Below are 14,431 nucleotides of genomic sequence, written 5' to 3'. Positions count from 1 at the left end.
ATTTTGATTTTCCTCCAATTTTTGACTCAAAAGATATATAAATCTTTCAAGCTGGAAGAATCTGTTTTTTTATCCTTCAGTCACCAGGATTATCTCAGTGATGGGAAAGAGGGAATTCTGAAGTGTACACTCCCCTCCCCAATGCCATCATAATATTAAGTATATATTTAGTGCTATAATTCAAACACTGGAGCAAAATGTGCAGCCATTTATAACCTCTGGAATATTAAGAATGATTATGGACTGTTATGGTTTGAATTGTGCACACCCTCCCCCATATGTTGAAGTCTTAACCCCCAGTACCTCAGAATGTGACCTTATTTGAAACAAAGGTCATTGAAGAGGTAGTAAAGAAGAGATCATTAGGGGGCACCTGGGTGGCTCAGTCGGTTGGCCATCGGACTTTGGCTCGGGTCATGATCTCACTGCTCGTGAGTTTGAGCCCCGCATCAGGCTCTGTGCTAACAGCTCAGAGCTTGGAGCCTGCTTCAGATTCTGTGTCTCCCTCTCTCTCTGCCCTCTCCTGCTCATGCGCTGTCTCTTTCTCTCCAAAATAAATAAACATTAAAAAATTTTTAAAAAAGAAGAGATTAGCAAGGGCCCTAATCCAATATGACTGGTATCCTTATAAAATCGGGAAATTTGGACTCAGATGGCCACATAGGAAGAATACCATGTGAAGATGAAGGCACAGATTGGGGTGATGCATTTATAAGCCAAGGAATGCCAAAGATTGCCAGAAAACCACCAGAAGCTAGGGAAGAGGCATGGAGCTGATTCTTCCTCACAGTGCTCAGAAGAAACCAACACCATCTACACCACAATCTTAAAATTCTAACCTGCAGAACTATGAGATGATAAATTTCCGTTTTTTAAGCCACACAGTCTGTGGTACTTTGTTATTACAATCCTAGTGAATATATGGAATTCCCTTCCTCCTTCCTTCCTTCCCTGCTAGACTTCATGAAAAGGAGGTTGGAAGACAGGAACATGATTTTCCTTTTAAGTCATTGATGGACTTTAGGCTTTTTGTATCATTAAGAAATACAAATTCTTGTTAAAAGGCATATCCACACCTGACTGTAACTAAAAGTTTGGCAATAGTGGGCAAAAGGAGCTGCCCCCAAGGGACATATATGCCAATGTCTTCATGTGCTCAAAGTCAAATTATGGCTCCTAAAACTGAATGGCTCATTTTAAACCCTCAAGAACTAGAGCCTTTCCCTTGTTTTCTTCCACAGTGGCTTTTCCCTACCTTGACTGAAGAACTCATTTTTCAACTTGCTGAAAAGTTTTACTTTGTCCAGACTTACCCATCCACCTCGAAAATGGAGCAGAGCAATAAGCTATTACCTTTCCTTCTTTCTCAAGGAGTGATTTCCCCTACTCCCACACAGAGGAGTCTAGCCCAGGTTTTAACTTATTGTCCCCTCCCTTTTCTACCCACTGCCACATGAAAGATGAGTTTCCAAGACCACCGTTTGGCTATTGTGCTCTTCTAAGGGCTTCTCAGTGATACAGCACCAAGACTACTGACACTTGCATCTGAACATTTATGCACATCCCCATACTGTTACAGAGTTGTTCTTTGTTTCTTAAGATGGCACTACTAGATAAGTTCCAATGTGTACGCCTGATACAGAGTAGCCTTATCTACTCTGAGAATATGGGGTCTTCTTGTGCCAAATGTGCCTGACACTGATTCTTAGACTAAAGACCTTCCAAAATCCAGAACTGGTTGGTGTGCTTAGAGCTGCTATATCCTCATCTATGATGGAACTGGAGCTTCTGTTCATAAAATAGCAAAGTCTGGATCTCCAACTGCCTGGGTCTATAGTCTATAGAAATTTCCCAGACATCAGTGATGTTACCACATTGCTTGAAGCTATTCTAGCAATAGACATCTGTGGGTTTTGCCTGCCCAGCATTTATTCCTCCTCCTTCCCTAGTTTTCCCATTTTCTGTCCTTGTGGTTTATGTGCTGACTTTATAAACCCAGCCCTAGGCCTCTACCGTTAGTGAAGAAGGTGCACATGACCAAAAACAAGCCAATGAAATCAATCAGGGCCTTGTGCGAAAACTGCTGGGAAAAAGGTACTGTCTCTATTTGGCTTGGGGTTGGGAAGAATGTAAGCCTGGAGTTTTTAGGGGTCACCAGGTGAAAGGAATCTTCTGAGAATGAAGCGAAGATGAGAGATAGAGAGATCCAGGGGAGTGCGTTGTGAATGTTGTCTGGACATCATCTGCATCTTTGAGTCCAGCCAAACCTGAAGTTTTCAGCTATGTAAGTCAATAAATTCCCTCTGCTTAGGCCATTTTGAGGTGGGTTTTCTGGCACTTGCAGCTGAAGGTATCCCAATATACGCATTGTTTCTTTTGGCCTTCTGTCTTCTATTTCTTGCTTAGTATACAAGTTGTTCTTGTGCATGACCTTTACATGTTTAGCTCCCTCATAACTGCTGGGATGAGCTTCACTTCAGTGTTAATAGGATGTTCGGTGAATTTGCTCTTGTTAATCTTGTTCTTCCAGTGAGAGAATTTATAGGTAGTTGATGGTGAAATTGTTCCCCCAAACCCAAACCCTAGAGGTAGGCAGGATAGCTGCCTAGAAGGTCAGGAAACATCATAACTTATTATAAGACTATGACCTAGTTAAGAGCTTGAAACGTGTTGGCACCATCTGTCTGTCAGATTTCTAAACGTTAGGATAATCTTGATTTATTTCTAGACTTTGTCAATCAGTTTACCACATGCTATCTGCAAAACAGTATCCAATGACATCCTCATTCCAGGCTGAGTATAGGATTTTCTTGGTGCATGCTTGTATGTGGCTTTGGTTTTATAGCTGCTATAAAAAAAAACTTCACAGATGTTTACAATGAACAACAACCAAAAAATCCCAGATAAAGTAGAAATAAGGCTATTAATTCAAATGCACTGGAAAATCTGCTTCTTAGCAATTTCCAAGCCGGGAGAACTGGAGAATGACAACAATCTCCACCTAGACAGTATCTACCCCCATGGCCAATGAAGGACACATAGACCCCTTATTTAGCACTTTCTATGACACATCACATCCTACTAAAGAATTAAAATATCTTAGAATTGGAGAGGCCATGCTGTCATAGAGCTTGATTTACTCAGAATGTAGGCATGCCCTCTACCTTTTTCTTAAATGGCAATCCAGACTTCTTCCAAATGTCAAAATATCTTCAGGATTGGGTGTCTTGAAGGAAAACTCATATTTATGTGCTGTGCTGAGCCACAGCCTCTCTCCTTGTAACTTTGAAACACCAGAATTTTATTTAAGGGAACTTAGAGATCATTCAATTCAACATCTTCATTTTATTCCAATGATCTGCCTTCTGGAACAGAGTATCTAATCATCTTTTCTGTAACAGCCCTTTCAATATTTTGTGGCAGCATTTGTGTTCTTCCCATAACATTTGTTTCTCTGGAATAAATATGCCCAGGTACCTCAGGCCCTTCCTTATCCTAGTCAGAGTCCTCCGAGATACTACCCTAACTTCCTGTCTTCTAACTCCCTCTTGTGACATGATACAGTCTCCCTAACATCCCATCACTATTCATTCAGAGGCTAGGTATTTCCTTCCAGGTGCAAAACTAACGGGAGAACACAGTTTTCCATAATTTACGTTGTTCTAGCTATTCTATGTATTTATGTAGAACTACTATTTTATGTAGCTCTTAAGCACAGAAGGGTTGGTTATGAATGGCCTGCCAATGTTTCTGGCAAAGACAGATTTTACAAATAAATTTGTCAGACTTCAGATAAAGACTGTCAATAGCGGGGTGCCTGGGTGGCTCAGTCAGTTGAGCGTCTGACTTCAGCTCAGGTCATGATCTCACAGCTAGTGAGTTTGAGCCCCATGTCGGGCTCTGTGCTGACAGCTCAGAGCCTGGAGCCTGCTTCGCTTCAGATTCTGTGTCTCCCTCTTTCCCTCTACCCCTCTCCTGCTCATGCGCTGTCTCTCTCTCTGTCAAAAATAAACATTAAAAAAAAAAGACTCTCAATAGCATAGAATTGTGCTGTGAGAAGTCACCAGAGCAGTTGTTATAGGCCACTGCCTCATTTCAGTCATGCTATCTTACATGTATTCAGGTTTTTAAAAACTTTATCTTTTTTTATATATAATTTAAAAGAAAAAATTAATGTTTACTTATTCTTGGGAGAGACAGAGAGTGCACGAGCAGGGGAGACTGTTTACTGACTGTAAAAAGTCTTTACAGGAGTAGGTCTCCGGCTAGGAGCAGAACTTTTTTTTCTGACATGTTGATCTTTCGTTAACCCAATGAAACAGTTCATAAAGAAGAAGACACAAGGCTGGAAGGTGTTTCCTTTAAGATTCTTCTTTGGTTGATAAAAAATCATAAAGAAGGACAAATCCCTCAACATTTGGGAGAAATACTTTCTCAATTTCTTTTATTTGGAAGTTGAATGGGAACTGTGGAAGAGGGTAATTTGTGGTGGGGGATTCATACACTCAGTATGGTTTGAACAAATGCTCAAACGAACCATGCCTTGTCCTCTTGTTTCTTGTATGTGCCAAAACTAAAATATATCCCAAATCTCAGTTTAGCTGTGGTTTTAGCTCCAGACCTCTGGGCATTTGGTACAACACACTTTGCTGGTGATGGTTGAGATTTAACCTTGAAACCAAGTTGTTATATAATTTAACAACCTATCCCTGTGTATTTGGTGGTCAACACCATGTTATTTTTTATTAAAAATGTTTCTGTCAATACAACTTTTATGCTGTGTATTGAGTGTCTGTGGCAAGTCTTTAATTACTGTTGAGAAATTTGTAATATAGATACATAGAGATTTGCTTGCAACAGTGAAAAAGGCATAAGGTTTTCTAACACCTCCAGGTGCTAGCTACCTAATGGACCTTCAGACAAGAGACTGAAATATTAAGAGAGTTGATTGGGGTCAAGATGGAATGGAGGACTACATTAAACTAGATGGAAAACAAAAGTAATCCAAAGAAAGATATGAATGCTAGGGTAATTAGGCTGATTATAAAGGAATGACAGTGGCTAAAATTTATTAGGTACAGGTCCCTGTGATGTGAGATCTGCAGCAAATCAGGAGAAGCCTCCAGACTGAATTCAGGTTAATGTCACCTCAGCTTTCTGGGGGAGGTTATGGTGTTCTCAAGCTTTTCATACTTACATGGGTTGTAAAAACGGCAGAACCAGCCAAGAGGCATCTGGGTTCCTGAAGTAACAGGTATGACATTGATGTTAGAGTTAAATCAGTTTTCCATTACCTGGGGATTGATTAAACTGGTACGAATTATTGTGGGAGGTCAAAAAAAAAAAGGGATGCCATTTGGTTTTAGAGTATGCTGAAAAAATGCAAAGCATGGACTTTAGGATCAGAAGATGGGGCTTGGAGTCCAGGCTGTACCTGTCAAGCTGAGTTGTCCTGAGTGAGTCAGGTAGCCTAAGTCTCAGTGTTCTCTGCATTAAAATGAACCTAATAACATGGTTATTTTGACTCTCAGGCTAACATATATGAATGCATGTTATGAATTTACAGTGCTAGTTACTTGTTTTTATTCTTTTCTAGTGCTGACACCAGGTTATGAATCAAAAGGGAAACAAAACAACATACCCTATTCCATCTGGGGGACAAAAAAGATGGGAGTGAATATTGCTTTTACAGCATTTTCCCCTTCTTCCTTCATCTGGATCTTTAAAAGCTGCATTTATTTGCTGTTATGGCTTTACCCTCCAAAGCCCCTGTATTGGATGTCTTTTGGCCCTTACACACATGTGAAGAATTAAGACAAACAACGATGTTATAGGCCTGCCCACTCATAGCTTAAGGGAGCAAGTTATGGAAATTGACCATAACCCTTGGGAACCTAAATTCCACTGACTACAGGTGGGGGACCATTTTTTGGTTTTTTGTTTTGGTTTTGTTTTTGTTTTCAGAATTTTTAAATTTTTTTTAAAACTTTTTAAAGCAATGTGGTTTCTGCCTGCTCTTCCAACAATACAATGGCTTGGACTTTTGTGGGTTGGGAAACCATTAGAAAACAAAAATAATGGATCTTGTACAATTCATCAAGCCCACATGGGAATTTCTCAACCACACAGTCCTGTAGGATTATGGCTAGTGTGCCAGAGACATGTGCTAACCCTCAGCTTTATTCATACCAAATAAATAGTCACTCAGTCACTAGGGTAAATGAAATAAAGGTAACCACTGACACTACTATTGCCATTTTTGAAATGTGAATTCTGAAAGGAATATGGCGATTCAGTCTCCAAAAATAGCACAATGTCAGCACATCTCCCTCAATAGTTACTAGATAAGAAATCAACATGAATAACTTTCAGGAGCCAAACTAAATATTGTTTTACATCCTTACATTTAATAATATCTTACTATTCACTAAAGTTTACTTGAAGACAAGAATCACTTTATGAAACAGAATGCATACAGTGCTTAACAGAGGTGTAAAGCTTATAACAAAGTATAGGTGAAATTGTATTCCAGGAAAGATTTAGAACTGGTTTTTGAAGAGGATAGCTCTATTTTGGCCAGCTTCATTTAATGAATTTTTAATTATTCATAATAACCAGATGATTTCCTTTTGCCTGAATCTAAACCCAAAGATGCTCAGAATAAGAAGACATCTCTCTATGGGTTCCTCCTTCTAGATGGCTTTTTTTGCAGTATTTGAAAGTTTTTCTTGGTGGCATTTCAAGAAACTGAAGGAAGACCTTATTTTGTAACTAGGCTGTTTACTTCCCATGTTCTGACTTTGCCACAATATAAGCACATTACTGGACTCTTCTCTAAGTCTCAAGTCTACTTGAATGCCTGTACAATATCCTTAGGTTACTCAGCCATCTTCTCTGGTTGTGAGCAAAAGTGGCCACCTTCAGTATATCCATGAAAAAAAGAGTAGCCCAGGATTTCCTGGAGTATCTTAAGGGCCATAATTTGCACATAGGGGCACTTTTAAATAACTTACTAAAAGGCATTCTGTAGAGGCAATTTACAGAAAGGTTTCTCTCACTGGCACTAGGGTTCATGGTCAATGAACCAGTAGGCTGGATTTCAGCCCTCACCTGCCCTGGCAAGGCATTTTTGCACAGCGCCTGAAACAGACTACCCTATAGGGCCCCCTGGATATGTATTCACCTTTAACTGTTCCTCCCACATCCATTCTGAGGCCACAGACATCTGAAAAGACATGGTAGGCATAATTTCTTCAGAACCAGAAATCTCTCCAATTTCTGCCTCCTAGTCTTCCTTCAAATATTCACTCTCTTCTAGTCTCTGTATTTCTTTCTATCCCACTAAAATGAACCCAAGTTCTCCCTCTCCACCCAGTGATTCTCAAACTTTTTTGATGTGAGTCCCACCTACCTGAGGCAAAAGGCTCCAAGACTCACACACTCCTCCAGTCTTTCCTACTCTCCAAAGAATTCTCTGGTAGCAACAAACTGTTGCTGTGCAAACACATTTTGTTCAGATTGTGTGAATATCTGCTTTAGCAATATTGACATAGACAGTTCTATGTGTACTGCAATCCATATTCATGCTAATGTTTTGTTACAGAGAACTTAAAGGTGATAAATTATGGTGATATCACTCTCCTACCATAGGGTTAATCAAACAGTATACCTCAAAGAAAATAGATGATGATGAAGATAGAGAAGGGTAATTTATAATTAAAAAGCAGGAATAATAACCACAGAAAAGAATAATCAACTCATCATAGCACTGATACTGGTAACAGAACAATCTTCCCCAAAACTGAGGATCCTTCAACAATCTGCCCATGCATGTTTATAGTGGGAGTTTGCAAATACTGCCAAGTGTTGCCTGGCAGCCAGGTGAATACTTAGTCAAGTCCTCAGTAAACTCTACTTATGTGCTAAATTCTTATTTATGAATACGAAATACTACCAACTCCTAACAATTTTGCAGACATTAGTAAGTAGCCTTTAGAGAAACACACACACACACACACACACACACACACACACACACACACAGAAAATCTAGGACATCAAGGGCCATTTGCTAGTAAGATCCAAAGACAAGACTTACATTTGGGATCAGTTTGTGGAACATGAGGAAGATGCTTGTGGCCTCCCAGTTGGTTAGAGTGCATACCTTAAAAATCACTGCTTAGGTAGTTGGCTTGGCTTTTTGACTCAGCTGCTCAAGATGCTGGATCACTTTTTCCGTAGTCTATGGCTACTAAGGCACCATGACCTTGTGCCTTAACCAGCTCCCTGAACCCCCAACACTCCCAGTCTCTCTCACTGGAGTCCGTCCCTGGGAAGGAGAATCAGATGTTACCCACTGACTGGGCAGACTCCCAGTTACCACCTTGTAGTATCTGTGATGGCATAATGGGAGGCCTTGAGTGCAACTTGGTAGAGGGAAGTCAGGAGACTTGGTCACAGGCCACCTCTGCCTTCGCAGCTGTTTGACAGCAGGCAGGTTACCTCACTTCTCAGTGTAGATATCTCCTCTATGAAATGGAAGGAATAATACCAACCTCACAGATTTCTTATGAAGATCAAACGAGATAATGTAAGTGATAAAACATGGTATAATATATATTTTATTTATAAAAGTAATGTGTGTTATTGCAGAGAGGTAATGTTCATGCAAACATTTGGACTGTTCTAATTTCAAAGTTTAACTAATATTAGGATGCTATGATGTATAAGAATGACAAAAAATATAGACTGTCAGCCATGGAGATCAAATGCAAGGACCTCACAGGCCCTAGAGATTGTTGAGAAAGAGTATGAGTTCCTGATTCCACAATCCTGAAACATGTTATAAGGAAAAGTACATGTCTCAGTGCTCCTGAATCATCCTCCAGCCCTTTGCAGAAAGGTGACATTAGAAACTATTCTTGAAGAATCAGGAGTTATCCAGGCAAAGAAGAAGATGAAGGCTGTATAAAGATGTTTTGGATAAATGGAATGGCATAAGTGAAGGCAAAGAAACATGGCTTATTCTGGAAATTACAAACACTTAAGTGTTGCTGGTTGTAAAATGTAGGGAGAAGAGACATGGGAGAGGAGGCTGGCTAGGAAGAATACCTGTCATGTCACCAGCCTATTCATCATGTCAGTGATGGGGAGCCAATGAAACAGTGTAGCCCAAATACATGGCTGGATTTGAGTTACACAAAAACCACTCTGATGTCGGTTTGGAGGATGAGTCTGAGGGATGACAACTTGGAGACAAGACATTTTTAAAGCTTTTCCAATAGTTCTAGTAGGAGATATTGAGGTCCTGAGCTAGAGCAGTGAAGGGACTGGAGGGGCATATGAAGTGGTAAATCAGCAGGCCTCACTCATTGTATTAGTCAGGATATGATAGATTATATTATGGTAACAAATGATCTCCATATCTCAGTGGTTTATCACAAAAGCTTATTTCTCAGTCATGCAGTTAGCCAGGCTTCTTTGACTTGGTGACACTACCATCTCAACATAAAACCTCTGCATTCAACACAATAGGAGAAGAGGGATGTTTCAGGTAAAGAGGACTGAGAAAGTTTCTTTTACTACCTTAGCCCAGAAATAAGATGCAAAGTTTTATTCATGTTTCATTGGTCCATACTAGTGATATGGCTGCACTTAACTGAAAATGAGGTGGGAAGTATGTCTCTTCTATGCCCAGAGAGAAAAGAATTGGATATTGGTAAATACTGGTGATGTTTACCACATGGCAGAATAGAGATGGGATAGTCACTGTAGTGAAATATGCACATGGTAGATGGAGAGGTGAAGGAAGTTTATGATAAATTTCAGATTTTTAGCTTGGAAAAATAGAGGTTGGTGGTGCCGGTCAGTGAGACAGGAAAGGCTGAAGAGCACCATACTAGGTAAAATAAGGCATTTTATCATAGGGTGTAATATTTTATCATAGGGTAAAATAATGGTTTTTGGATACGTGAAACATCCCTAGGATAAGCATTGTATCCAGAGATAAAAAGCAAAAGGTAGAGTCAGGTCAAAGGTAGTATTGGGCAAGGCTGAAGGCAGTTACAGTGTTTAAATAGTTTAGAAGAAGCAGTAACTGAGTCATGGTCATGAGTGGAAGGCAAAGCAGACAAATCACCAGGAGAAGGTGTTTGGAGAAAAAATATAGGCTGGTGCTCAGGCCACTTTCAGCATCAAGCACACACTTGCCTGAGGCTATGAAATATGTTAAAGATGTCGTCGAATGCCTGACTGTGCTCTGAACTTTAGCTAGTGACTGAGGTTCTGGTTTTCCATCTCTTTGCAGCCATCCAACCTCCCTGGGCCTGGATCCTGCTCCCATAAATGAGCCTTCTGCAGCCTGGCCACATGTAGCCAACCCTCCTTTACCCTTGTCTACTCAGACCTTGGAATATCTCTTACCTGGCACCAACTGATGCCATAACCATAACAGAGGTTGCTATCATTTAGACTCTGCTTTAGACACTTACCCCAGGTTTAAACTCTCATATAGGACAGTTCCTCCAAACCCCATCCTGAGTCCCTCACATAAGCCATTGTCTCTTGCTCACTAGCCGTTCTGCCAACTCAGAAAACTGTAGTCCCATTTTGCCTCAGGCCATACGTTTAGGAATTTAAGAAGCTCAATAAAAGCAATGGTCTTGGCATGTATTTTCCAGAAAATATTTACTGTCAGTAAAGGATGAAGTTTCTCTGAGATTCTAGAGTGAGACGTGGGTGGCATTATATAGGAACCAGCCCAGAAGCAATAAGGCAATCAGTGGAGAGGTAAGCTTGCTCCCAGCTGGATGTAGGATTCCATGTCCAGAGTCCATGGCTGATTGTTACAGGGGACCAAGACTAGGGAAGAGAAAATTGTCAGGAAGTTCACAGAGACTTCAGGAAATAGGTCAACTGCCATCCTTATCTCTCCTTTACCAGGAGGAGACTAAAAATCCACAATCAAGTCTACAGAAGTACACAATAGATCCACTGTAGCTGTAGGAATCAAGACTCAGGCTCCATGAGTGGCACCATGGCTTCAGGAACACCAAGAGTCAGAGTTGGTTTGCAGAACCACATTCTTCTGGGAGTTCTACAACAGTCTTGCCTCCTTCACTGCACCCAGGAGAAGAAAGGCTGGCAGAAGCAAAGCAACAAGCAAAGAGAACCCTGATAAGAGCATGGAGCAGGGCAGGCCTTCTCCAACAGAGGTTGAACTTTGAGACCCAAACGTAATGGAGTCAAGTAGGCATTCTGGCTTCCCCCCAGAGCCCCTCAAGGATAACTCTACCTGATAGAATCCCTGAAGCCTTTGAGCCTCTCTATGACCTCTGACAACGGCTTCTTCCAAGCTCCCATTGGAACTTGCATAAGAGCAGCTACACTGGTTGAATGGAGTCAATATGCCTGGGAAGGAGGGAGGCAGCTGTAACTGGAAGTTCACTAGAAAAACTGGGATAGGGATACAGTGTGGACAAGAGCTAAGAGAAGACCCAAGGATAACTGTCAAATCTGACATTCTATTACTTGTTCTAAAAGATGACTATCTACAAATCATCCCTAGGATACTCAAGTTCACAATATTGCTTAATGCAATTAAAAAGAAGTAACACTCTAGGATTTTTTCTCTTTTTGTTTATCTCCCTTGGAATTTATGTGTTGAAGAAATGGTCTACATTTTACTGATTACATTTGTATGCTATTGTTTCAAATATGCCTCTTGTAAGTTGTAATTATAAACTGACATTTAGATATAGATGCTTGATCAAATTCAGGGTCAGTATGTGGGAGAAAGATATTCCATAGGTGGTTTGTGGACTTTCCTCAGGAGGCACATATTTTTCCCCCAATTTTGCTAAGATATAATTGACAAATAAAATTGTTTTATAATATAAAAAAATTACTGGGACCAATAAAAAAAGAAGTAACAAATATGAAAGCACATTATATACTGTAACATTGAATAAATACAGGATCTTGAAACTGTTTAAAAGCTAGTATGTAAAAATAGGCTTTATAGCCCCCATTTGTGGACAGGTGCTATGCTAAGTGTTTTATATACATCATTTTAGTCAATGCTCCCCACAACTATACTAGGCAGGTGCTATTATTATTTGCATTTTACAGATGAGGAAACCCAAGCTCCTAGAGTATCTGATTCAGGTTATGCAGCTAACCAGTAAGAAGCACAGCCTGTGGTCAAGCTCACATCTGTATTGATTCCAGAGTACTTCTCCCAAAGCCTGAGAATACTGTTGTGTCTTTGTTTCACATGTCTGGCTGAGCTGTCTCTTCACTCATGGTCTGCAGAAGTTAGTTCTGCAGCACCAGCTCTTGTCTGTACTGTCAGCCAGAGAGCAACCTCTGGGAGATCTTGAGGAAGGCCTGGTTCTGGAGGAGGGCTCCTCCCATCCCCCTTTCGCAACAAGCCCACAATGGCCAAGCTCTGGGCCTTATCTGGCAGCCCTCACATTCTTCCTAAGCACCCCAAGCAGGACACATTCCTGACTGGGTGGAGGGAAGAATTCTTAGCATTCTTCAGCCTCTGTCCTCTTAAGAGCGCCTAATCTCAAGTAGGATAGAGAAAAAAAAATCCTTCATTTCTAACGTTTGGAATTACTCTGAATTAAGTCCTGCTCTCCAAACAAGGAGAAGGGGGAACAAAGCGCTGGAGGGAGATTTCAGGACCACTGAGACATGTACTTTTCCTTATAACATGTTTCAGGATTGTGGAATCAGGAACTCATACTCTTTCTCAACAATCTCTAGGGCCTGTGAGGTCCTTGCATTTGATCTCCATGGCTGACAGTCTATATTTTTTGTCATTCTTATACATCATAGCATCCTAATATTAGTTAAACTTTGAAATTAGAACAGTCCAAATGTTTGCATGAACATTACCTCTCTGCAATAACACACATTACTTTTATAAATAAAATATATATTATACCATGTTTTATCACTTACATTATCTCGTTTGATCTTCATAAGAAATCTGTGAGGTTGGTATTATTCCTTCCATTTCATAGAGGAGATATCTACACTGAGAAGTGAGGTAACCTGCCTGCTGTCAAACAGCTGCGAAGGCAGAGGTGGCCTGTGACCAAGTCTCCTGACTTCCCTCTACCAAGTTGCACTCAAGGCCTCCCATTATGCCATCACAGATACTACAAGGTGGTAACTGGGAGTCTGCCCAGTCAGTGGGTAACATCTGATTCTCCTTCCCAGAGAGGCTTCCTGCTGGATTTACTGTCTCTCCTTCATACTCCCACAGCATCATCTACACATCATTGACAACATTATTTATATTACAACTCTTTATGGGTCTCTCTGCCCAGATTAACTGAGTGTCACATGGTAAATCCTCACTTGTAGGAAACACAGAGGTAAGGAGATTCAGTAGTGATGCAGACACACAGGCCTCATCTTTGGATATAGAATTCCAGGATGATGGGCTGTGAAGTAGACTTGAAGGTTCAACCCGAGAAATCAATCATTCTAGTGGGTATACAGGTCTGGCAAGAGTCGGGGGTGGGGGGGGGAGGTTGGGCGGGGAAGGTCTGACTTCATGCCAAACTTAACAAACCGGTGGGCCTGAGTCAGAGATTATTAACCCAAGCAAGATTGGCTCAAGAACTGAAAGGACATTTTATTGAACGTGGACCATGAAAAGATACCTCTTCAAGAATCTTGGTAAGGTGTAAATATAGGAAAGATGGTGGAATCTGATATAACTTTACAAAATCATTGATACTCTTAATAAATTGGGCTTAGGCAGAAACCAGAGTTTGTCTTTCTGAAATGACTACAATAATAAATGCAATAGATTTTGTGGTACAAAGTTGCTGGGAACACTGATTAGCAAATATGGAACCATTGTTCCTAGGGAACATGCAGGTTTAGGTTCCTGTGAGCTGTAGTCACATTTTCATCAACTGATTAATACATAACTTTGTTTTATATATGTTCCTCTTTAAAGATGATTTATTTCCTTATTTAATATGTATTATGCATTTATTAACATTGAACTCCTGGCCAACAACACTGTAACTTATGTCTTAACAAAGTTTATCTAACACATATAGTTCTCTAAAAGGTTATTCTTGTGATTGGGAAGACTAGAAGGCACTTTGCACTGCACTTGAGAATCATTTTAAACAGCAAAATCACCAGTAAAAAGCACAAAAATGTGGAAAATGTGGCACTAAATATATTACAAAAAGGACACTTTTTTCTAGTATGGGAACTAAAACAAGAATAGTGTTACCTTGTTCACCTTCAGCTGGGAATGTGTAGGTCAGGTGACTCAAATTTTTCATTGCCCACATCCATGAATGACCATGAAAGTGCCGTATTGATTTGGGGGTTACACATAAATTTTAGGAAGTAGGCAAATTCACAAAATTAGGACCCACAAATAATGAGAATC

The 14,431-nt window shown here is 40.4% G+C and overlaps 1 protein-coding gene and 1 long non-coding RNA gene across 3 annotated transcripts in view; both read right to left on the bottom strand.

The window, feature by feature from the left end:
- Nucleotides 1–8,329, bottom strand: part of EHBP1 (EH domain binding protein 1) — a 357,708-nt gene extending 349,379 nt beyond the window's left edge. For both annotated transcript variants that reach the window (XM_027072361.2, XM_027072364.2), the window contains exon 1: nucleotides 8,099–8,329. Coding sequence is in view for 1 of the 2 variants with exons in the window: in XM_027072364.2 (XP_026928165.1) it covers nucleotides 8,099–8,100 (2 nt within the window). In the remaining variant the exon portion in view is untranslated. The remainder of the gene's footprint in view (nucleotides 1–8,098) is intronic.
- Nucleotides 8,330–8,596: 267 nt separating this feature from the next.
- On the bottom strand, nucleotides 8,597–13,261 carry LOC128311207 (uncharacterized). Its single transcript, XR_008289346.1, has 3 exons — nucleotides 12,970–13,261; nucleotides 11,294–11,409; nucleotides 8,597–11,139 (listed from the first exon to the last, which is right to left on the bottom strand). It is a non-coding gene; the product is annotated as an uncharacterized LOC128311207 (long non-coding RNA).
- Nucleotides 13,262–14,431: the final 1,170 nt, after the last annotated feature.

Source organism: Acinonyx jubatus, chromosome A3, assembly GCF_027475565.1.
Source record: "Acinonyx jubatus isolate Ajub_Pintada_27869175 chromosome A3, VMU_Ajub_asm_v1.0, whole genome shotgun sequence".
In the NCBI taxonomy this organism is placed as follows: domain Eukaryota; kingdom Metazoa; phylum Chordata; class Mammalia; order Carnivora; family Felidae; genus Acinonyx; species Acinonyx jubatus.
The sequence above is the reverse complement of the archived record's forward strand: the minus strand, read 5'-3'. Positions and strand labels throughout refer to the sequence as shown.